This window comes from Aedes aegypti, chromosome 3 (genome assembly GCF_002204515.2).
Source record: "Aedes aegypti strain LVP_AGWG chromosome 3, AaegL5.0 Primary Assembly, whole genome shotgun sequence".
In the NCBI taxonomy this organism is placed as follows: Eukaryota; Metazoa; Arthropoda; class Insecta; order Diptera; family Culicidae; genus Aedes; species Aedes aegypti.
This window is the reverse complement of record NC_035109.1, coordinates 11,272,901-11,299,076: the sequence shown is the minus strand read 5'-3', so window position 1 is coordinate 11,299,076 and position 26,176 is coordinate 11,272,901. Positions and strand designations below refer to the sequence as shown.

The window sequence follows — 26,176 nt, the reverse complement described above, 5'->3', positions numbered from 1 at the left end:
CAGCATACTGTATGCATGTTAGCGCGTACAGTGATACTTTTTCAAGTCAATATAAACTATCAAGACTGAGTTTTATCACTTTGAAATGCAAGCTGAAAAGTCATCATTGTTGCTAAAACGAATGACGGGCTACTTAGCCTTAACGCCCTGTGGGACAAATGTCATTCTTGTCTACTTTGACCTTGTCTTACGTTGTTCAGATGCACTTCAATGCCCTGCTTCGAATGAAAATTCCAATCAGTATCAACGCCTTCGAGTAATTTGAACTTGTCTCATATATATCAGTGGCATCTTAACGCCCTGTAGGACATTATTTAAAAATTTCAAGCTGTATAAACGCCCTGGATTAGTTTGACTTCATCCCATGTGAATCAAGTGCATCTTAACACCCTGTATGGCATCAATAAAAACTCTCAGCTTTATCAACGCCCTAGAGTAATTTTACCAAATCGCATAACGATCAAGTAGGGTAGGTGTACCAGTTATGGACATAGTGGTTCCCTATTTCGTCATATGAAATTACTTTAATGTCTACAAATTTTGAAAAGTTTTGTGTATTGTAGTAGTTAGATTTAAGATAGATCTTGATGTTAAAACATTAAAAAAGATTTAAAATGTGAAAGTTATCAAAATGTCAAATATGGCCAAATAGGGAACCACTATGGCCATAACTGGTACACTTTCCCTACATCTCAACGACTTGTAGGACATCTGTTGGAAATTCAAGATTTATCAACGCCTTGGAGTAATTTGACCTCATTTCTCTTAGACCAAGTGCATATTTACGCCCTGTAGGACATCAGTTACTCCAAGCTGTATCAACGCCCTGCAGTAATTTGACATTGTCTCATGTAAATCTATCAACATCCTGAACTAATTAAACTTTGTCAATCTTGTGAATCTTAACGCTCTGCAACAATCAATAAAATTTTTTAATCTGTTTTAATGTCCTGAACTGAGTATACCTTGTTTCATGTAGATCAGCTGCATCTTAACGATCTGAAGATTTTTTTATTATTTTGTTATTTATTTATTTATTTTAACAAAAAATTTGGAAGAGGAAAACACCGGCTGCGTACCAGATAACTGGTCCGTTCACGACTCTGAAATGTTGGAAATTGTGAAACAGGACATTCAAACGACTGGAAATTTGAGGAAACGATAATTGTGGAATCAATATTTAGGACAAAGTAGCATAATCCTTTAATTATATGAATATAACAATATAAAAGTATTAACCTACGCTTGATCCCTTAATATTTGGTATTATTAAAAAAAAATAGTTAAATTATCTCGAGGGATCCTTCAATAAAAGCACGTGATAATAAATTTAAAACAAATATAAATGAAAAAATGCGTGGCCAAAAATCCACGATGATGGGGCTGAGAATGCGGTTGTAAAGCTCAGAACTCAAAACTTTATGATCCACTTAAAAGTTAATGAAAGTTTTGTTTTTTAAATAAAGTGTAGCGTTTCCTATTTTTTGGACTATCGCTGTATTGTCGCTAAGAAATTTTGAAATCTCGCCCTGGTATACTCATTTTTCGTATGAAAGCAAAATCATGTTTTAATTTTGACGCATATTTAGGCAAGCGTGAAACAATATCGATCGAATCATCTCAAGCAACTCTAGAAGTTTGATGAAATATGTTAAAGTTTTTAATAAAAAAAAACTCCAACTTTATGGTCGGTGTTCAGACAGACCGGACTAGATGATAGGGCTCTGTAAGAATAAGTCAACGGCTCCACTAATTTTGTTTTTCCGATGCTAAGGCTCCAACTTAACAACAAATAATGCCAACATTTTTTTATTTCGAAAGGTTGGAGTACGTTTTTCTTAAACCATAAAAATACACTTGGTACAGTCTGACTAATCACCGACTATATGTTTTTAAGACAATTAGTTCATTGTTTATTTTTGACCAATAATTTGCATGTGAAAGTGATACACTTTCACAATCAAGTATCACCAAATGCAACATTTTCGCGTTTTTAAATTTGATAAAATAAGTTTGAAAACTTTCTGTAATTGATACTTGGCAATTCCGAGATAACACATAAGCGAACTATATTGAAATCTTAAGCAATTGTTAACCTTTTTTCATTTTGATATTACCTCAAGAGCGATATTTTTTCAGTTAAGCCATACTCTTCTATAAGTAAAAAAATGCATTTCAAACGTTCGAGATGTCCTGCTTTCAGAAAACTCAAAAAAATCTTTGTTAACTTAAGTATTTCATTAGTTTTTAAGAAAAATATATCATATATTTTTTTAAGAATGCTTCATATATTACTTTGCTTTCAAACATAATCAAACATTCGAATCATCGAATCTCTATTATTAATTTATATATGTTTAAAACTTTTTTTTGCATCCTAGTCAAATCTACAAATATTCCTAGTCTGACATGACTTAGAATACGTATAGCATTTCATTAAAAAAAAATGCGAGTTATGGTTGAGTAATTTTAGAATACTGTAGCATAGTTAAGTCACCATTTTCATCAACCCATGAAAATCGTATAGAATCAGTTCAAAAACAATTTCTGTTGTTCGCACTTCGAAAATTAGGTTGGACAAGGTTACCTCTACCATCTTAAGAAGCACGATGCATGCTCATCAATATTCAAACATTGAATTTGCAATGGTCTCGTTCGTAAACGATATAGTTTCGCATCGTATTGACTCGATGACACTTTTGTCAAAATTAAATGTTTATGCTCCTTCAAGACAACTGCGAAGTCGTAGTATTTTTTATACAAACCATCACCGCACAAATTAGGCCAAATTTGAGCCTTTAAATCAAATAATGTCTGTTTACAAAAAACATTGCGAAACCATTGACTTTGCTATGACAAAATCGGAACTCAAACAAAAATTTATGTCATATCAAAATTCGGAATAGATTAAGAAAATAACGTTTTTGAACTATATAATATTAAGTTTAAAATTGTAACAAAATGGTCTACTTCTGATTGACGACATAAAATAAAAAAATAAATAAATTATTGCTGATACGGGGCCACCGTTGGCACATATCGTTAGAATTACAGTTTGCATCGTAGTTCGCTTGAAATTTCCTAAACTATTGGAGAATTGTTTTTATAACCTCAAATTACTGGACCTTAGCTTGACAGTTTGAAAAAAATGCTCAGTTTTTTTTTATTTCTAGGTATTTTTTCACGTATCTTTCTTCTCATATATTCCCTGAAGCACGAAGCAATCTTAGGGGCATCGCATGTAGGAAAGATGTAGTCTTATATAAAATAATTTTGGTGATTACACTGCGAAATACGTTTTTGTCTTCAGCATCAAAATACCTCTATTTACTCAATTAAGGGTTGCTGAATCCATTGCCGTTTACAGAAATATCATAGCACGTCTAGTTTTTGAGATATTGGTTGTTAAAAATGCAAAAATTAACTATTTCAGCCAACTTGCATGCAAGTTTGACAGCTTGTAAGGTAATTTATTTGCTTAATTTGCCACAGAATTTAAACTTTATGTGTATAACAATACTTATCATCAAATTTTATAATACTTTTGATGTGGAAAAGTTATATTTTATGATTTAGAAAAGTATTGTATTTTGCCATATAAAAGAAACAAAGAATTTTGTATGGAGACTGCAAGCATGTTGAAAAAATCGGTTTAATCTAAATTTAATCGTGAAATTTCAATGAAAACATATCTTAAATGAAAGTTTAAGTCCTCTTTTGCATGCTTGGTGGTTAAGATCACAAAAAAGTTTTATAAAATATACTTCAAATTTTAGGTAAACATCAATAAAACCAATGTTTTATACAACTTTGGCGACCTGTAGCTAAAAATTGTGACGTGTTGGGAAATTTCTGAGAACGGCATTAGATTCAGCAACCCCAAATCTACAAGAGACAGATAATTTGATTCTTGAGACACGCAAAAAAGTCATTTTTGTTGCGCAGTGTTATTTTAAATTTGGCTTTATCTTAAATTTTATCGGAAAAACGTGTTTCATCGTTAGCGCTTTGTTTTGAATTCTGCAAGCAGCTGCTGCAAAACTGACCAATAGTAAATGTTTAATAATTATCTAATTAAGTGCAAACCTCATATTTTATACAATGCCATGTTTTTCTTTGCTAATTTATGAAACAAATATGTATATCTAATAGTAACAAAATCATACAGTTCAGCTGTATTGTCAGCATTATGTTTTTGACTTTTGAAAAGCTTATACGAGCAGAATGATACCAGAAACATAATGGGTCGTTAGTCGAAAACTGTTGCATCAATTTGCTTAACTTTTTCACAATTTTGTTTCAATATATTGTTTTAAAAGCGAAATGCCGAACATGGGAAAATTTTTGAAATTAGAGGCAGACACAAAAACATGTACAAATAAACGTTTTGATGGTTTTTTTTATTGTCACTATACGATTCGTTTTACACTAAGTGATAGGTTCTACAAGATTGTGTTTATTTCATGGATTGAGAATTCTTTTTAAAGGGAACATCGTAATAGTATAAGTTGTTAGACTCTAGGAAATAGTCACAAGCGCCCTCTGGGCTATAGCAACGCCCCTTCAAAAAAGAACGACTAAGAAGCTCAAATTTTACGACAACAGGGCTGATAATTAGTGTCATTTTCATTATGGGCATTTCATACTAAATTTATTACAAAAATGCATATGACGTATGCTTAGAATATATTGAATATTATTGAAATTTAACTTATTTTACCTTTTATAACTATGAAAATATTGATAAACTAATTTTGATGTCATTCTATCAATTGCAGAGATTGCATAAAAGAATTAATCATTACGCACAGTCGTTCAAATTCTTTTTCTTAGGCGTTGCTCACGGTTTCTCTAGTGTGAACTTGAAAGGAAAACTGGGATAATTTCTAGAGATATTCACAGCATATTTTCGATATATTTGCTGCCCAATCTGCTGATCACTGGTAGCTTTCCGAGGACGGATATGTTTCAAGGTTTTCAGATAGTTCTTAGATAAATTTTAACGAGTTCATCTCACGGCCGATAAGTTGCTCCCGAGAAACCAATCAAAAAGCCCCTTAAACTATCAATAGATACCATGTTTTGCTATGTGTTCTTGAGTTTCTGATGAAGTTCTTGAGTAAATCTTGTGAAGCTTTTAAGGCAATCTTTTCAAACTTGAATCTGTGAATTACAACTACTTGTGGCCTGCACTTCTAAATGAAAATTTAAGTACTAATTTGCACATTTTCTGCAAAAGTTTGGGGTCACCTTCTAAAAAACATACAAAAGTGTATTTGCCATATCTCTGTGATTACGCGTCCAATTGAAACTCTCTATGGCGCATTCGAAAGACAATTCTAAATTCGTAGGTATTTTTCCAAATACGATTTTTGAATTTTGTATACTAAATTTTTGCTTACAGTTGCGACGAGTTCTTTTTGATCTTTCGACATTGACGCTTGCTCCTGGGCAGTGCGTCAAGAAAGCCTGAGCAGTCGTCAGTTGTTTTCCCTCTCGGGTCACGCGCCTATTTTCTCGGAGTGCTTTTATATAGCCGAGCAAACGAGTGAAGCTGAAAGTGGATTGTTGCTGCTCTAGGATGACGGATCAATTGGTGAGCTCGTTTCATGCTACTATTTCTAATCTATAAAATATATATGACTGCACCTTTAATCGTTAAAACGGTGAGACGTAAATATGATTTTTCAACAAACTTTGAAAGGTTCGTCACTGTTAGTGTCGACATAAACTCTGATTCATAAATTATTTATGTATAATTTTTTTATTTTTTTTTTCAAAACTCATTTTTCTTTTTACCTTTATTTTTGTAATTAAAAAAAACTTCGAATGATTCGACACTACAAGTGTAGACTGGAAAGGTTCACTTTATTCAACAAACTTTGAAAGGTTCGTCACCTCAAGTGTCGGCATAATTTTTCTCTACATAGATATTGTTCATATCAAATGAAAATATTATATTTACATATGAGCATGTTTATATCTCACAAATAATTATTTATCATGGTCTTATCGCTTATCAAAGTGAATCCTGTGACCCAACGATCCTCCCCATTAACAAACATCCCTCCTAGTAATCTTTGTGGAGATGCAGAGGCAAACACGGTCTCCAAATAGCAAAGGTTACACACTAACATTCCTTCCCCCAATCCCACCTGTGTTGCGATTGGAAATTCCGGAGTTCTTTCAGCAGAAAACACGTCCCGATATATGTGTTAAGCAGCTTAAAGCTAAAAGTATTTTTTATTTAGGATCAGTTTACAAACCAGCTTTACTTTAATTGTACTTACAATTCAGTCTCCGACAACTACTCTTCCAATTCACAACTTGTTCAAACGTATTTTAATTCCTTAATCTGTAAATTCACACTTTTATTGACCTAGTTCATAAGATATATGTAATTCAACTTACAGTGTAAATATAAATATTCGCAATAAACCGTAATTTATCCAAAACAATTTCAATTTTCAATAGCCGACCAATCAACTTTGCTTATCATCGTTGTTATCAATCTATGACATATCGCTTATCAGCTTGCCCGTCATCATCTCAAACGTCAATCCACACTTGGGCCAAATGGCTCACAATGGCTCTTGGCAGGGGTGTCCTTTACGAGGGGCTGTTGCGGTGAACATCCTCCCCGCCGTGTCGCACCAACATCCGGACGGTCGTCACCAGAACTTGCCACGTCTAGCACAGCCAACTTCGTAGCAGGTCTCTTCAAAACACCACTTGATGTTTGTACTTCCGCTCTGCGCGTTACTCCATCCTTTCCCGGAATCGTATGGACTACTCGCCCTCGTATCCACCGATTCCTGACATTTTCATCCGCTATGTAGACAAGATCTCCTATCTCTATCGGTTTTACGTCTTGGAACCACTTAGTCCGGCGTATGATGATTGGTAGGTATTCTACAACCCAACGTCGCCAGAAGTTATCCAAAGTGTGCTTCACTAAATTCCAGCTGTTCTTTAGCGCCATTCCTATGTCTGTAGGGAACTTCTCCGGCTCTCGCACGCCACTTGAGCTCAACAGCAGAAAGTGATTAGGAGTCAGTGATTCACAGTCAGCCGTCTCCAGCGGGATAAACGTTAGTGGTCGGGAGTTAATCATGCTCTCTGCCTCAGCCAACACGGTAGCAAACGATTCATCGTCCAATTTCCGTTCAACGGGAACACACTCTAGTGCAGATTTCACGGCGCGAACCATCCTTTCCCAGCAACCTCCCATATGAGGAGCGGCAGGAGGGTTGAACCGCCACTGTGTTTGGACATTCGTGAATGTGCTGCCCAATTCAGTATAAATCTTGCTGATTTCAGTTTGTAGATCTCGATTAGCTCCTACAAAATTTGTGCCATTATCGGAGTAAACTTCCTGGGGGGCTCCACGCCTTGCTATGAATCTTCGAAAAGCTTTCTTGCACGCATCAGTGGACATGTTTGTGACCACCTCAAGATGTATGGCCCGGATTGTAAGGCAGGTAAAAAGACAAACCCATCGTTTCGCTACACTTCGTCCAATCTTCACTAAATAAGGCCCAAATAAATCTACGCCAACGTACGTGAACGGGCGTACATATGGCTGTAATCGCACTGCTGGAAGCGGGCCCATTTTTGGAGCAATAGGCGTTGACTTGTACACACGACACCACATGCAACGTTTTCTAGCTAGGCGAACTTCTACACGCAAACGAGGCACGTGGAATCTTTGACGTACTTCATTAACTACGGTTTCATCATTGGCATGGCCGTACTTCCGGTGGTAGAAGTCCAACAATAAATCCGTTATTCGATGATTTCTGGGCAGAATAATTGGGAACTTCGTATCGTAGACCAATGCGTGCGCATTAGCAGCTCTACTGCCAACTCGCAATACTCCGAATTCATCGGCGAATGGTGACTGCTTCCAAATACTGCTAGATGCTTCTATTTTCTTCTGGCACGCCGTACTAAGTTCCAGATTACGCTTCAAAACTGCAGTTTCGTTCGGGAATGCTTCATTCTGTGCGATCAACCACAACGTCCGCTCTGCTTTTCGTAAATCCTCGCTTGTCACTCCAACAGTATCTGCAGACCTGGCACTTTTGACTGCGCGTAGGTTATCAACGAAGTGGTGGACGTACGCTACCGCACGCAGCATTCTATCGTATCGAGAAAACCTTTCCACGTCCACTATTGGCAGTCTGACTTGATGGTTGCACATGTACGTTTCTCGCAATTCGCTGTTGCTTTCATCACTGTTGTCTTCTGGAACCGTCGACCAATTCGTTTGATTGCTGTACAGGAATTCTGGTCCTTGGAACCAGCGGCTATCTGTGTTGCATGAAGGGCCTTTCCCCCACTTGGTAGCTTCATCAGCCACGTTGAGCTTTGTGGAGATCCACCGCCATTCATCGACCTTTGAAAGGCTCAATATTTCGTCTACTCTGAAGGCGACAAATTGACGATACCGTCGTGTATCCGATTTGATCCACGAACACACCGTAGACGAGTCACTCCAAAAATGGGTTCTTTGAATCGTTAACGAGTGATTCTCCTCAACCGTCTTTCGCAAGCGTGCTCCTAGCAACGCTGCCATCAATTCCAGCCGTGGTATCGAAATTTCTCGAAGCGGTGCGACCTTCGTTTTCGACGAAACAAGCGCTATTCTGATTTGACCGTGGTCTATGATGCGGAAATAAGCTACGGCTGCGTAAGCCTGAGCGCTAGCATCTACAAACACATGTAGCTCCACGTTTTTGTAGCTCTCTGGGTCGTATCCCGGAAAATAGCACCGAGGGATACGCAGTCCGTCCATCTGCTTGAGTACCGCTATCCACTCCATCCATCGTTCAGCAATCTCCGGCGGAATTTGATTATCCCAGGCAGTTTTTGTCCGCCACACATCCTGGATTATAACCTTCCCTTGAATTACGAACGACGCAATCAATCCCAACGGATCGTAGATGCTCATAACCAAACGCAGCATTTCTCTTTTAGTTGGAATCGCGGTGTCCTCCAGTAGGTTACGCACTTTCTCCCAAGACTGTATCGAAAACGTAAATACATCGTCTTCTTGCATCCACGCCATTCCCAACACCCGCTCGAATGCAGTATTCTGTTCCGATAGCATGTTTTTCGCTGGCTTCCGATTAGCTTCGCTTAACTTCTCGAGCACGGTGCTGTCGCTAGACATCCAATTGCGGATATGGAATCCTGCACGCTTATGTACCTCTATCACTTCCATTGCAACTTGAACTGCTTCCTCTGCCGTATCAAAACTGTCCACGTAATCGTCTACGTAGTGCCGTTTTTTAACGGCCGCTGCTCCTCGTGGGAATACTGCTTCTTGTTCGTCCGCATTCATATTCTTGATATACTGCGCGTGAGCGGGCGAGCAAGCCGCTCCGAATATCGCTACGTCGGATACCATGGTGCTCATCGGCAGATCTGGGGAGTCTCTGTAAGGGAACAACAGCGCACTACGATCCTCCTTGCGAATCGATATTTGCAGGAACATTTCTCTAATGTCTGCGGACACTGCTACTTGCCGCTCCCGGTATGGAAACATTACGGACAATAGCGGGGTTAGAAGATCCGGGCCCTTGAGCAACATGGAGTTCAACGATGTTCCGTCGACTTTTGCTGCTGCATCCCAGATCACGCGAACTTTTCCAGGCTTCTTCTCGTTAATAACGATTCCAATCGGCAGGTACCATGTACGGCGAAGATCGTATTCTTCAAGTTCATCCGTCGTTGCTTGGTGGATATAGCCCTTGACCTTGAAGTCCGCTATTTGCCTACGAAAGCTGTCGTAAAGCACTGGATCTTGTTGTAAACGCTTTTCGAGACACTTGAACCGTTTCTCGGCCATCGGTCGACTGTCTGGGAATTCCACGTAGTCATGTTTCCAGAGCAGGCCCGTCTCGTACTTGTTGTCGCTCAGTCGCCGCGTTGTCGCTTCTAGGATCCGATAGGATCGTTGCTCCTCGACGCCTTTCACCGCTGGCACCACCGCTACACCTAAGCTCTCTACGTCGAAAAAATGGCGAACGTATTCATGTAGATCAGCGTCTGTTGACTCCGCATGAATGTGGAGTTGTCTATGCATCGTAGGCTTTTGCAGACTACCACTTATTGTCCATCCAATTCGGGTCTTCGTTGCAATCGGATCAGTCAATTTGCCCTCACGTAGTTTCAACGTAGCTAATAAATGCGAATTGCTCTGTCCAATCAAGATTCCCGGTACAGCGGAGCGGAAACTCTTGACCGGCAGTTTGCTGAGGTGTGCAAACCGTGTTGAAAGCTCAGCATAGTTCGTTGTCTGTTGTGGCAAGCCAAGATTCTCAACGGTATATACTTCGGACAATCTGTGTCGTTTACTGCCACCTGCTTCGGATATCTCCATCATGACGACTTCTGTTCCAGCAATCGTCTTGTTGATGCCTCCAGTCCATTCGATACGCAACGTCTCCGTCTCTCCTCTGGCTCCAAGAGCATCTGCTATTGACCTTTCCACGAGTGTCACCGACGATCCATCATCTAGGAATGCGTAGGTGTCGAGCTGCCCCTTTGTTCCATACAAAGTGACTGGTAGGATACGAAAGAGTGTGGACGACGACAATTGACGATGAACTGTTACAACGGCATTGGTCGTCTTAGTTTCCGCTGGTGGATCGAAATGGAGCAGACGGTGATGTCGCTTAGGACAATCATTAATTCCACAAACTTCCCCTTTGCATGGCCAACGCGCGTGGGATGTGAGACAACGAGCACAAAGCCTGTGTGACTTTACTGCTTTCCATCTGCCATCTAAGTCGAGACTAAACGAGGTGCAGCTCTCGATTTGGTGATTGTCAACGTTGCAAACGGCGCAAAATCTGCTGTTGTTCTTGCTGACATCCTTTTCCTTTTGTTTCCCACCATTTGTTCCAACTTTCTCTGCGTTTTCTCGCAAAGTTGCTTTGGGCTGGTCCGTGGAAACATGAGTGTTGACAAACGATCTTTCTTTCTGTCGATTTCGCTCCTCCTTTGCCGGTTTTTGCGTCACGTTAACTAGCTGAGTAACGCCACTCGCTGCTGATGATACTTTTGCCATGTAGTCGCTGAACACGTTTAGATCTACTACCGGAACTTGTTCTTGGTAGAGCGCCCAGCTAAACTTGACTGTTGCGGGTAGTTTGTCAACCAACTCTTGAAGAAGGATTGGATTCGCCAGATGCCGCTCTAGGCCAACTGCTTTCAGGTGCCCACAGAGATTCTGGATTACCAGTCCAAAGCTGACCAGAGTTTCCAACCGATCCGGTTTCGGAGCAGGAGTTGCCCGAACCTTGGCGATCATGTTGTTCACAATCTGTTCCGGGCGGCCGTATAGCTGCTGCAAAGTAGACAAGACCTGAGGTACTGTCGACGGGTGGAGTAAAAAGCTGCTGACAGAGTCCTTAGCACTACCTCTCAGACTGCGCTGCAACCGCAAAAGGTTCTCCGAGTTGCTGTACCCACAAGTTTCCGTTGAATGTTGGTAACTACTTATAAACAGCGGCCAATCGATTGGATCCCCGGAGAAAATTGGAAGCTCTTTGGTCACAACCTGTCGAGCCGCTAACTGCTGAGGCGAAGGGCCGAGGCCGCTTGCATAAGGCGGTACCAGAAACTGAGACGACATTTGCGGAGGGATATTTGAACCGGAAGAAATCATATTCGAATCACAATGAATAGGAGGATTCATATTGATCATCCCACCAACAGTCTGTCCCGATAACGGAGCGAATTCTCGGCCGTCACCCGACAGAACATTATTGACCGATACCCAAGGAGGGGGTGGAGGAAAAGAGGGGTTTAACTCACTAGCGGAAGATAATTCTGTGCCCAGCGTGTTTGGTTCCAACCACGACGCTGGGGGCGGAGGTAACGGGGGAGAACTGCCGCTGTCCGTTGAACGATCTACGTTGCGACTGATGACCTGTTCCACCTGGTCGTGCAAATCCCAATATTCCTTTTCGGCCTCTCTCCACCGCCGAACGGCTTCCTGTTCGCTTCGACGAGCCGCTTCAATTTGATCATGCAATTGATGTTCCATCTCGCGTAAGCACTGGAGTTCATTCTCCATTTCGGCTAGTTGAAGCCGAAGCGCTTCGCATTCTCGCTCGCTTCGAATGAGTTGGACCCGCATATCTGCTTCCGAATTGCGAGTACGTTCTTTCTCCTCGACGAGCTGCGTTTCCAGGGTCTCAATCTTAGCTTTTAGTGTGGCTTTCTCTAAATCTCGGTGTTCGATCTGAGTGCGCAAATCTTTTTCCGATTCACGAACTCGTCTCAGCTCATCAGCGTGCTGTTTATCTAAACTGCCGATTTGGTGAACCAGCTCCATCTCACGCTTTCGCCGCGTGTCCATATCCGTTCTATGTTTCACCATCAACTCGTGGACGACCCTTAGTTCCGCTTCGGATTGTTGGTGATGTAGCAGGGCGTTCTGCTTTCGCAGCTCTCCGGTTTCAGCACTCCAGCGTTTGTAGCAGTGCCCACCAAAACGATTGATTTTCGGTATCGCGCCGGTTGGCGGCACCTCTTCCAGCTTCAGGATGTCTTCATAGGGCTGTAGGTCCACAAGAGGCAAATTAGACGGATTTTGACTCGGATCACACTTGTTCAGATTCAATCCGACGGCTCCCTCCGCGAAATCCTCCGAATCTTCAATTGTGATGCTTTCTACGGTTTGTGGGATCGATCTCACCTCTGATCCCGTGTTCGCCATAGGTGCATCACCGAGTGGAGGCGACTCGTTTGCTGTTCTTAGGGGGGTCGAAGAGGGGTGTACTCCCTGCGCGTTTACCAGACTTGCCTCGTCCGGATGACCAGAATTCGCTGACGTTGAGGCTTGTATTTGTTGAACGGTGTCTCCACAACCGACAACGCCCGACCCCGTCTGCCTTACCCAATCTTCCGTGCGCTGTATTGAGTTCTGGCTGCTTCGCATACTACGCACACTTCTCTCCTCGTCATGATCCTGCCGACTCAGCAATGCGTGCCTCCGAGCGATGAATTGTTTTTCACGCTCCAACTTTTCTTGAAGTTCTCGTTCACGAAGCTCTCGTTCCATATCAATCCGTTCCCGGCTGAGATCCTCCATTAGCTTCTTCTCATCAGCCATAAGCTGTAGCTCCCGCTCTAATCTCGCCCTACGGATGCTCGACGAACTCGAAATGCCGCTAATTACGCTCGGCGTTGGCTGCGGTACGGAATCCCCACCCGGCATACATTTCCCACACACGAAGCTTATGGTACGTACCGTGGTCGTGCTGACGTTTGCACAGGAGAAATGGAACCAGATACTGCACTTCTGGCACTGTACCATATACTGCTCCGAGTTGTTCGGCCGGTTGCAGCCGCCGCAATCACGTAATTCGCCTCCGTCGTTATCCATCATAGATGGGATGAATGAATTCCTCGATGAATGACTCGACACCCTATCATCACCACCAACGTTGGGGTTAGCATTCGCCTGCTGCGCCCTTGTCTGTGACCGGGTTTGTCTCACGTTTGGCTGTGAACTCATCGTGTACCGGTTGAATTCTTTAAGAATTGTTGCGATTGGAAATTCCGGAGTTCTTTCAGCAGAAAACACGTCCCGATATATGTGTTAAGCAGCTTAAAGCTAAAAGTATTTTTTATTTAGGATCAGTTTACAAACCAGCTTTACTTTAATTGTACTTACAATTCAGTCTCCGACAACTACTCTTCCAATTCACAACTTGTTCAAACGTATTTTAATTCCTTAATCTGTAAATTCACACTTTTATTGACCTAGTTCATAAGATATATGTAATTCAACTTACAGTGTAAATATAAATATTCGCAATAAACCGTAATTTATCCAAAACAATTTCAATTTTCAATAGCCGACCAATCAACTTTGCTTATCATCGTTGTTATCAATCTATGACATATCGCTTATCAGCTTGCCCGTCATCATCTCAAACGTCAATCCACACTTGGGCCAAATGGCTCACAATGGCTCTTGGCAGGGGTGTCCTTTACGAGGGGCTGTTGCGGTGAACAACCTGACTGCAAGGACGTGGCCGGCGCCGTTATTGACCATGTATAAATAGAAGCACTGAATTATGCACACTGAAGAAGATTATGGCCAATCCCAGTCGAACTTCTAGTTGATTCTTTGTGCATTTTCACGTCGGTCAATCACGGAATAGCAACCATTGATATGTGTAGTCAGTCTAAGCTAAGCTAAGCTAAGCTAAATTTTTGCTTACAGTTGCGACATTTAAAAATATATGGCAAATTTCTTCAGCATTGGATTGACCAAAATTTTAATCAATGTGTCATTAGAATCTTAATCCTAAAAAATTTTGGCGGAAAAATCTTAAAACTATTCAAAATCAATGAAAAAGTCATACAAATGATGACTTAATGCAAAAGTTGTATGTTTTTAAGGGGTGAACCAAAAATTTTGCACGGGAATTTGCTTTGGCAGTAGATCTTTAAAGATTTCTTGGAAGCTACAAGGCTCATCTTTTGCAACACTACGTACTGTTTATAAATAAATCATATTGCTAAATTTTAAACTATTTTACCGAGAAAATTCCATATGTCAAAATTAGCAATGGAGGCGCCTTAAAACATTGTAATCGCTATCGATACGTAGATAAATTTCTGAAAGATTGATACTAAAATTGTAGGTTCATAAACAACTAAGTTATAAACGATCGAAATCCTCCCTAATTTCGTTACGTGTCTCAATCTCTATATTCACAAAGTACACCTCAATATAGTAAACAAAGACTTTTTCTACGTCACAAGATGTTTGGAAGATTATTGTTGAAAATATTACTAGACTACTCCGACGAATTATAACAGAACCTTTACATTATTTGTGGTGAATTTCAAACGTGACTTTTGGTATGCCTGGCAATTGATAAGTAGGGAAAGTGTACCAGTTATGGCTAGAATGGTTCCCTATTTGGCCATATGTGTTTTCTCGAAAACTTTCACATTTTGAATATTTTTGAATGTTGTAACATCAAGATTCATTTGGTATCAAACTTCAAAAACACACCGAATGATTAAAAATTTGAAAATAATAAAATTATCACGTATGGTGAAATAGGGAACCATTATTTCCATAACTGGTACAACTATCCTACCTTTATCTGACAAATCATTGTGGGATCTCTGGGAGGTTTGCATGAACACTGATTTCAAAAGCATTTATTCAAAAAGGTGGAGAACCACTGTCCTAGAGTAACAACTGTAGAATTCGGTTGAAAGATTAGTGAAAAAATATCTGGAGGAACTCCAAGAATAGTCTATACGGGAAATCTCTGTAGAAATTATTGAAGGATTTCCTGGAGAAAATTCTAGAGAAAATCTTCTAAGCATCCTTTGAAAAAATCTGGGAGAATTGGTAGAGGAATCTCTAGAAAACTTTCTAGAGTGACCCCTGTATGAATCCCAGAAAATATCCCAGATGCAATCTCTGGACAAACCACAAGAAGATTTCTTGAATATTAAAACATGCTAAGAATAACCATTATTTGAATCAAGATGCCATTAAGAAGGGTGATTAACTTTTTAATGTTGAAAGAACCCAAAAAAGCGTTGAATTTAACCTGTAAACATATAAAACGTACAAAGACATACAAAATATTTAAGAAAACAGTGTTTTTCTGGAAAAAATGGCCACCACGAACAATGGCCCTTGGCCCCCACATTTGAGAATCCGGCCCTGGCAGAAGTAATTTATGGAGACGCGTGGTTGCTTGTTTTTCTAGCGCTACTTATAACACAAACATTTATTTTTTTAATATGGATTGTTACTTTTACCGACCGGATAAAATTATTTTGTGCATATTGGAATATACCCCTCCATATATTCAATTTGCGGTCTCGATGTAACTTTAATGTTAGTGTGCGCATACCCTACAAAAATAAAAATATTTCAATTCCACAGCAAAATATAGTAAAAAATTAATCAAATTCATTATTACAGCACCACGTTTGATTTTCAACTTAAGACTGTGTAAATTTAAAGTATATTCTGTGTAAATTTTAAGTATATTCATTTGAAAAATAAGAAACTGATGATTGTCATTTCAGTATATTTTTTGCTCCAATTATGTGCATAGAAATAAATTGAAATTTACAACATTTTTTTAGCTGTGCTTAGCTTTGCTTGAGATTATATTCAAAACTAATTTCGATGCTGTGATGTTGCAGATTTTGATAACTCAGTTGTCATTTTAGTCGTTTTGAAGATTTAAATATCAAAACTGTGAACATAAAATCCCATGAAATCAAATTGAAAACTATTTTTGCTATCATTGTAAGCAAATTGTAATATCACTGAGATATACATATATTTTTTTAATCGAAACGAGCCTGCAACAAGATAAATGCTGTATGTTAAAATTATGATAAATTTCAAATATGTTTCACTAAAAAATGTACAGTAATATAAAATTTCAACTTTATTAACACATTAAAATTACAGCAAAACTAAAGCACAGTATAACATCGAATTGAATAATGTTCAATTGATATCAAATAATGGTATCTACTTAATGCTAACTGTAAGATATGTTTTTGATTTTTTTTTCTTTGTGATGTTGGACGTTGCTCAGGTAGGGTGTAAGCACTGGTTTTGGTCATAGCGCCAATTATTACCAAAAATATGCAGTTTTAATATAATATGAATGTATAACTTTGAAATGGCAGCAGAGATAGTTTTTGGCACATTACTTACACACATAAATTAGAGAATTCAGAATTTTTTGATTTGTAAACAAAACCTTTTTCAAATTTCTGGACTTAAATTGCTGATTTTTTTTTTTGGTTTTGATTGTTTGTTTAGATTATGAGCAAGCATATTGAACAAATATTATCTTAGACTTTGTTTTTAGTCAAATGTAAATGCCGGGTTTGAAGCTCCAAAATTCATTGGGGTGTCCAAAGTACTAAAAAACAACGCTTCATAGCTAAATTATCTTCGACGTATTTTGGACTACACATAACCATGTGAATATTTTTATCTCCAAGAGGATGTTTTTCTCGACATTATGGCATGTTGATTGACTTGGTTACACTGTTCAATTAATTAATTGTTATAAAAACCCAAAACCACTTTCATAATGGGTCTAAACTACGATCGTTATCTTAAACAAAAAAGATGTACGGCTTTGATTCACACTTTTAGTCTTGTTGCAAGTGTTTGATATTTTCAGTTACTGGACTCGATCAGTAAGTATTCCGAAATCTGTATCGAATTGCGTATGGAGTCGCAAATTATTACTTGCCGATGATTTGCTGAACTTTCAGTACTTTTACATCATAGTTAAAAGCAGCGGTTTTCCAAACGATCAAAAGAAGATTCTTTTTGGCCAAATGTGAAATAATCTTTTCGTTGTAAATTTTAGAATATTTTCGGTGAATTTATTAATAAAAAAGCCAGTGGGAAATTCATCTTGATGTCCATTCGGAGCTTGTTAATTAGTGGCCAGCAGCTTGTAGTTGGATGCCTATTTTGAACAAATTGTAACTGTACAAGTCAGCAAAAATGAGCTGCAAAATTTTACTGAAATAGTCAGTAATATCAGACAGCCTAGAATGTTTTCCACTATCGAAAAAAAAAAACCTTAGTCGAAAAACCCAGTATAACCGTACCAATGTTGGTAATGTTTTCTAGCTGTGTTTAGTATGTCACCATAATGCAAAGCTTCAGCATGGTAGTTTACACAGAGAAACCTCAGACCCCTAGCGGTCAAAGTTGAAACATTCTATTAAGCTCTTCGCAGCTTGTTCTCTCTTTTGACCGATGAATCTATTTAAAATTGGTCGTGCCTTCGAAGCTCTCTTCCGGAAGCTTTGTCCTCCAATGAGTATACGATTCACATTTTGGCGCCAAAATTGCCGGTGAAGTGCCGCCCAATAAACAGTGTGTGAGTGACCGGGATGAACCCAAACGAAAGCTCCCTGTTGGAAACAAGAGAGTGAGAGCAAACGCGGAGTCGCGTTGTCGTTGTCATGGCACACCATGTGCCACTCTAGTGACTACCTCGTGCACTCGAACGTACACTAATGCAATATTTTGCGCGCGCGTTGGTTTTGCCGTTGTGTCGGTGGGTCATTTGACTCACGAGTGCATTTTCCCTGGCTGCAAGAACCTAGTTTGCTCTTGAAGGGCATTAATACAGTGTAAATTAAATTTCACGTGAAAAAAAAGAATAATTATTCAAAGAACAATTGAATATGGTTGTTACACTGATGTGAAATGGAAAGACCGAAATAGAAAAATATGTCCCACTACGAATCGGTCAAATCGAATTCAGTGTGTAAGTGCATCGCCTCAACCACCCCCTTTCTGATGCGCGAGTAAATACATAGTCATGCAACCCATAGCCTTAACGGAGCTAGAAGCTAGAGTAAAACATTTTCAGTTGCATTTCCAGTTGCACCGCGACCGTGAGCAAAACCGATCCTAGTTTCTTCGGTCTAGTAGATCAGCGTTTTTGTTAAATATATGTACTTCCTACCAGCAACAGACCGCCAGAGATTTATCCCCGTTGTTACTTTGTGATAAGTGAAACTAGAAAGCAATACTCCATGGATTAGGTGTTGACAGTTTGTGCCTCAATTAATTGAAAAGAAAACAGATTTCCCAACAAGAAGAAATTAAACCATACAATGCAACGCCCAACTGATTGAATCCGAAAGCTGTGAATCGATACCAGGAAGTGCGGCGAAGTTTTTCCTCAACGAGCATAAGAAGAAGAAATGTGTGCGACAGCGTTTTGAGCAACGCCATGAAGAAAGTCGCTGACATTAGTGCATTTCCGGAAAATGCCGACGAAGATTTTTCCCACGAACAGCAAGGCAGTGTGGAAAATGTGCTGAAGCTGGTCAAGAATGGCACCCAGCTCTCGGTGGCCAACATCGAGTGCTCTCCGGGTAGCCAGCAAGGTGATAACTACATGTCGATCATCAAGCGCATTCAGGTGCGCGGCAAACGGAGAATGTGCAACGGGAAAAGCAAAGGTAAGAAATGGGAAACATATGTCTTATGGGTGTAGGTATGAGACGACGTCCTTGAACGAGGGTGGTTATACAATTATGTGGGGTGGTGTTCATCATATAAGCTGAAAATTTGGAAAAATTAAATCGTTTTGGGATTCTATAGCATTGCCTGGAATGACATTACAGGAATGCAATTTACCAGAAGAAGGTTTACCAGAAAACCTTTTACCGGAATGTACCATTACCCGGAAACCCCATTTACCAGAAAACAAATCTTCAATTTTGAACGACCTTCATCAGTTCATTTCAATACAATTTATATTCTCTTTCTGAATGAATAGCTGCACTTCAATACTTTGAATCGAAATCTATGTTTTAAATTTAGACCTTAAAACTAAAAATTAAAGCAAGAATAGAAAGAATAAAAAGTATTGTAGTTTTGTTACGTTCAATAATAATCGATAAAATTGCCTATCAAATAAGGAAGGGTGTATGGGAGTGAATTGGATATATCAGCATTCAAAAATGTTTGGAGTTGTGATCAGTTTAGAGTGCATCGAAATATCAAAACACTAATCTTGCGAAGCAAGCGATATACCACAATGCATTTTTTATTGTAGCTTTGTGACTTGCTGAAAGCTCAAAATGAAGATCCAGAATCAGTTTAGTGTCTTGGTAATGGAGATTAGGGACACTTATTGCCATTGTAACGTCTATCTTCGGATTCTGAGATGGTAGATTAACTTTTCCCTTGAACTTTTCGTGATTGTCCATTTTTTTCCCAAATTTTATTTCTCTAAACTTTTGTTTTCCGATTTCAGTGCCAGGGTGATTAACTAGAAAGAACGATAAACAATCATATGGAAAATATATTTGGCCACTTTCAGTTAAGCGCAAAAATGCCGCGATTGGTGAAACTCGAAAGAACCGCCAAGCAAATAAAGAAGTTATGACTATATATTATGAGTGTCAACAATTTTTCGAGAAAATGGGGCATTCGGGGAAAAGAGGTATTCGAGGGATTGGCATTCGGGGAATTGATGTCTGAGGAAAACGACATTCGGAGAACCAACACTTGGAGAAAATTAGCGCAACCAATCGTATTGAAAATTCAAATCAGACCTTATGTATTAACATTTGGATATTTACGAACCGGCGTTCGAATGTTCAAAGAAAAATTTCATTGTTGTAATCATCGGAATCAGCCATAGTGTATCCATACTGTAAACAATTTCTAGCTGCACAGATATGTTGAAAGAACAGCTTATTTTTAAAAGAAGGGTGAATCATCTATGAAATGCAAAAATTTGATAATGCAAATAATTCGACATGATCAACTACCATAAAACGGGATAACTTTGATAATGCGAGTAACTTTGATAGTGCGGGACCCACTACATACAAAACGAAATAAGATAATACTGTTAATCAGTTAAGCAAAACGAATGCAAAAGTAAAGAATATTACTATGACACTTCACGTAGGAGCTGTTTTCATTTGAACTGGGAACATTTGAGACTTAATATACGAATATTATAAATTGATGCAACTTTAGCAATTTCGGAACGTTTACGAACAACCTGTTCCACAATCACTATTTGATGTAGTTTTGAATAGTTCGTCACTTATATTTTACAGCCTAGTTATAATAGAACTTAAATATGGTGTCAAATCTCTTAGCGAGAACCATTTTTTTATAAACTGTGACCATTTTTGTAATCTAAGTCAGAAATTTCCATATAACGATAAACGCCTAGAGGTATGCTATACCCTAATAATGTTCGTAATCTATTCAATTTTGTTTGATTTATGCTCCATTATCAAAGTTACCCCAATACAGAAAACCGACTTTAAATTATATGAAAAATTATATATCCATTAGAAATAAATCTTTCGGCAATCCATTAACTGCAATCGATAGCTACCATGCCAGTACTTGTTTTAGAAATAAAAATTAAAAATCTTTGAAACAGCATGCACAATTATTCAAGTTTTCTTCAAACAAATTATCAAAGTTTCCCCGTTTTACGGTATGAATAATTCATTGGCTAAATTCATGCAAAAGATAGTACCATTCTTAATTCTCAAACTAAGGAACTATTTCGACAACACGAGGACGATCTAGAACTGTCAAAAGCTGAAAAAGTGAACATGAATAATGTACCATTTTGATGCATATTACGGACAGCTTAGAATTCCGGACATTCTACTTTGTATGGGAAACATTTCACGCGAAATGTTTAAATTGTTGCCGTTCAAAAGCTCTCACTTTCAAGGTTCGTTTTAATGAGCATTTTCCATAGATATCTATTAAAATGTGTAATGCTCAACTTCTTTGGGCATCTCTCTAGTGGTTCAACGATTTCATTTGATGATTTGACTCTTCTATTTATGATTTGTTTGACCTGTCCGGAATTTGAATCGAAGTGTCCGGAATATAAGACAAAAGTGAGGAAGCGTCCGGAATAAGAATCATATAAAGTCCACACATTTCTATTTATTTAAAATTATTCATGTTTCGTAATCGAAATCTTCACTCATTATTCGAAAGTTAAGGGGTTCGAAGGTTCGATAACGTGGAGGAATCATACGGAGTGATTTATTTTACATGCTTTTTTGTGAGTTATACTTCACTGAGGCCTTAAATGTCCGTAATATGAATCAAAACGGTACAGAGAAACGTTTCTCATACGATGTAAATTTTCACTCGTGAAATTTAAGGTTTTTATGACTGAAACCATCAACAATCGACTAAGACTGAACTGCGTGGTACATCATATCTTTCAAGTATTTATGATTAGTAGACGGGAATGGAAAGTATTTTTCATCTTCTAAATTCTCAAAACAAATGATTTGAAGATGTTTATTCTTTGGGGGTAAAATGAACCAATCGAAATGGGGTTAATATGAATACCGGGCAAGGCAAATACTACCGGATTTTATTTCAGAGGCCGAGAGTTGACCGGATAAAAAAACAAACACAGACATGAACAGCCATCCAAATGACCGCTGCTAAACGTTCCAGAGGGATTCCATGGAGGCATGCACGGAGTCGATTCTGATCGACCATTTCAAAAATATCTGAAACTTTGCACAGTTTTTCAGTTCCATCTAAATCGTCATTTTCCGATATCAAATCTTCAAGTTGAGTCACGACTAACTTTTCAAAAGGGTGTATGTGAAAATGGTTCAAAAATATTCAAAAAGCCGCACAGCAAAAACGGTTCGTTCGATTGTTAGACAACTAAAGAAACAAAGTTAGACAACTAAATAAAGATTCCAAAAAAAATACACACAGTAAAAAAAATTTTTTTTTGCATTAAAAAACATCATTTTTGTCACAAAAACTCAAATATCTCAAAACCCTATCGGAATACCAACGTAATTTTTTGAGGGAAAACGGTCCATTATATTAGCTATCTACCATAAATTTGGTGATGGTAAGCCAATAAACAAAAAAGTTATGACATTTCAAATATTTCACAAATTTGACACTTAGTGAAAAAAAAAAATTTTTTTTCATTGGTTTTTTTTTTAGGACCGCAGTTTGTTGCTGAATTTTTTGTTAAGGGTACCACATGAGGTTAACAAGTTGTTTTCATGATATTTTATTTAATTATTCATAACTATTATAGCATATATTAGAAAGTTAGACGCGATCCAGTGTTGTGATCTAAAGTCTTGATAGTGTCATATTTTTATTGTACGTAACTGAAGAAAAATTCTCTCAATAGTGTTGAAACCTTTTGATAAAAGAAACCTATAAGAAATCTAATATTGAAGACAAAAGCTACAAAAAAAGTTTTCTATACAGGTATACGACTAGTTTACCTGCAAAAAGTTTACCTCGTAGAGAACAAGGCGGGTCTATACCCAGGTGATCTAGTATACGAAAAGCAGGTCGGTTTTCTTGGCGCTGGTTTTCTCCACAAAGTTAAAATCTGATTACACCTGGGTATAGACCCGCCTTGGTAGAGAATAGACTTTGTTAATCATATTTGGGAGAAAGCGAGTAACTTCAACAACATCAAAAACATGATAGGTACATACCATGAACATACTCACGAAAAAGCTAAAAATATACTACCACTATGGTTATAAAAGATTTAATTGTAAAATTTTTCTTCAGTCAAGCAAACGACACCAAACTAGTCAGTAAAAACTTAAAAGTGATTTTGTTTATTAAAATCTAACGAGCAACATGAGTAGTCGCTTTCTCAACTGTTGCAGGCCGTTTGCAGAAAAAAAAAAAGTGTTCGAAAGAGCTACGAAATCTCACCGAAAGCACCATAGATAAACTGAAAGCGGCTGGTTATGCTCCAATGTCTACATTGAATACAAATTTACGCATTTGTACGTCCTGCCGTTTAAACGTTGACAAACGGGCAATCTGTACATCATCGGTGGATCAGGTTGCAGGAAGTTCGAAAACAACAACAACTGAGGAATTACTAGATGCACCGACAACAACTGAGGAGTTACCAGAAGTACCAAGTGCAGATAGTCTTGCCACGGTATCATCAGCGACATCTGTTTCAACAAATCAATCAGAAGATGAGTGCATCCAGAAGGTCAACATCGAACGCTTCAACGAAGGGATAGCTGGAATAAAAGTGACTCCGATTAAATGGACGAAGATGGGTTATTAAAGGATATTATAAAGGATATTAAAATGTTAACTGGTAGTCTTTTGTGTGAAAATACAACATCAAATTGCTATCTACGATCTTGTTCGGATTGTCCAGATTCTTCATCATTGGAAAATACTTTATTCGCTGAGTTTGAAGAAAATTATATTGATCAGTTATCATTTGAGCAATGGGTGACCACGGATAGGTGTGACCTAGAAACTATTGTAAAACCTGTAGATGAGTTTGTGTCATTTTTTTGCTTGAAATTAGAAAGTTTAATTCCTCACGACTTTATTAAAACAGAGCAATCCCGCTTTTTAAAAAAATACGAAAAATACATTACAAGATGGTGAATTTTTAGTCATTTGTGATTTTTCTGAAAACTATAGCTTTGTATTGCAAGATGAAGTGCAGTCCCATCACTGGAACGTACAACAAGCTACAATTCATCCATTCGTTATTTATTTCAATGGAAGTACGCAAATTGAACATTTTAGTTTTATTGTAATTTCCGAAGATTTGAGACACGACTCAGCATCTGTAAATTTGTTCATTGCCAAAATGATTAACTTTTTATGCGTTGATAAGTATAAAGAAATCAGAAAGATATATTTCATGTCTGATGGAGCAGCATCGCAGTACAAAAACCGTAAGAATTTTTCGAGCCTATGTCAATTTAAATCAAAGTACGGAATTGATGCAGAATGGCATTTCTTTGCTACGTCACATGACAAAGGTCCTTGTGATGCTATTGGAGGCTCCATCCCATTACCCCGAACGCCATTACCCCGAACGCCACTACCCCGAACGCCACTACCCCGAATGGGTCACTACCCCGAAAGCCATTACCCCGAATGGGTCATTACCCCGAACGCCACTACCCCGAATGAGCCATTACCCCGAATAGTATGAGATGCAGTGCAGTATCTTATTTTGCGGGAAAAAATGCGTCTCTAATGAAAACTGGTAATTAAGGACATATAGGAAGGAATCCCTATCATGGCTGTGAAGATGGCTCCTTCACATATACAAACACATTTCTGGAAGTCCACATTATTTCTCAAAATATTTCACTTACCTGCACTAAATCAACTCCCAAATTGCTAACGAGACATTAGAACACTATTAGCTTACAATTTCTGTAATTTTAACACTAGTAGCTGGTGGAAATTCCATGAACCGTGCGAATTTTCAACGCGGACGTTTAACTTTGCCTCAATTGTTTACACTTATCCGCCTGCGAACGAAGAACACTTTTCGCCAAATTTTAACACTTTCGCTAAACGTAGAACCTCCAATACAGTTTACTTTCAATACTTCTTAATTAAAGAACAATTACTGGTTGATTTCTGATAAAAACTACTTAAAATCTCACCAAACCGTGCTAAAAACAATCACTCGATCAAAACTTTTCGCTTTTTTTATTTTTCTAATTTTACGCCGGCTGCTCGCTTGCAGGGCTGTCAGATATGTTAATGGTTACGTATGACATCAAGCAATCTTATTTAGTCGAATGGGAAAAGACTCAAATTGAAGTAGCGATTACTGGCAACAACGTCTAATCAATTATAATTTCACTATTACCAACAAATAGGAGAATATTTTTTGTGTACCACTACTTTTATACAGTTATTAGTGGATTCAAAGGAGTTTCACCTTAATGAAGCGTATAATTCGACAGTAAAATGTTCATCATATATTTTCCCTTCTTTTATATGTCAGCTATTCTTTCGAAATATCTTGTTGACAACTATCTTCTTCTTATTCTTTCTGAGACAGTGTCTGTTTATCAGCCCAGTGGGCCCTTTCGCAATTTAAGAGTTCATTCACAAATTTCATAACACCAATAACTGACATTTTTTGACACCTATCCGCGCCCTCATACCATTTTATGTATGGAAATTCTACATATTGTGTATGGGATGTAACATTTTGAGGACAACCACCCACAACATGTTTTGCCCCTTCAGCGTTATGAAATTTGTGAATGGACTTTTAATAAAATAAGCCTTCTTTTGACTGAGAGCTTTCCTTGTCAATTTACCATTCTTGTATATGAGCCTCAATGCCCGGAGACGTCTAAGAAATGTTCAATACATAAGATCCACCACCGGAGGAATTCGAACTCATAACACATAATATGAACTTGCTGAATAGCTGGGTGGTATTTGAACTTCTTGGTGGTGTCCATATTTCAATTTTGTTTTAAGACAAATATTTTTCTTTTATATGAATAAATGTTGTAGCCTACAATCACGTTGTTACTGTGATTACTCACGTCATTGCTGCAAACATTTCAACAGAAATTTGCCCTTCTTTCTTAAATAGGCTGTTCTTTCAAGTTTTCGTTGGTTAAGATAGTCACTAAAACTTTCATGTATAACAGCTTTTTTTAAAGGAATATATCTTTAATCACAATTTCTCTTTTTTTACCTTCTTGTATTAAAACAGACAGGTCTCTTATGGATTTTCTCACAACTTTTCTGCAATCATCATTTCTTCATTGTCTTGATTCAAATACCTTTTTATTTGTGGTTATCTCA

The 26,176-nt window shown here is 38.3% G+C and overlaps 1 protein-coding gene across 5 annotated transcripts in view; it reads left to right on the top strand.

Annotated features, from left to right (window-relative positions):
• Positions 1–26,176, top strand: part of LOC5572842 — a 79,255-nt gene that overhangs the window by 33,678 nt on the left and 19,401 nt on the right. For 4 of the 5 annotated variants that reach the window (XM_021850130.1, XM_021850128.1, XM_021850127.1 and 1 more), the window contains exon 2: positions 18,525–19,023. In XM_021850130.1, the coding sequence (XP_021705822.1) occupies positions 18,792–19,023 (232 nt within the window). In that variant the 5' untranslated portion in view covers positions 18,525–18,791. Of the gene's footprint in view, positions 1–17,840; positions 19,024–26,176 lie in introns of those variants that run through there. The other variant, XM_021850126.1, reaches the window with a different exon arrangement.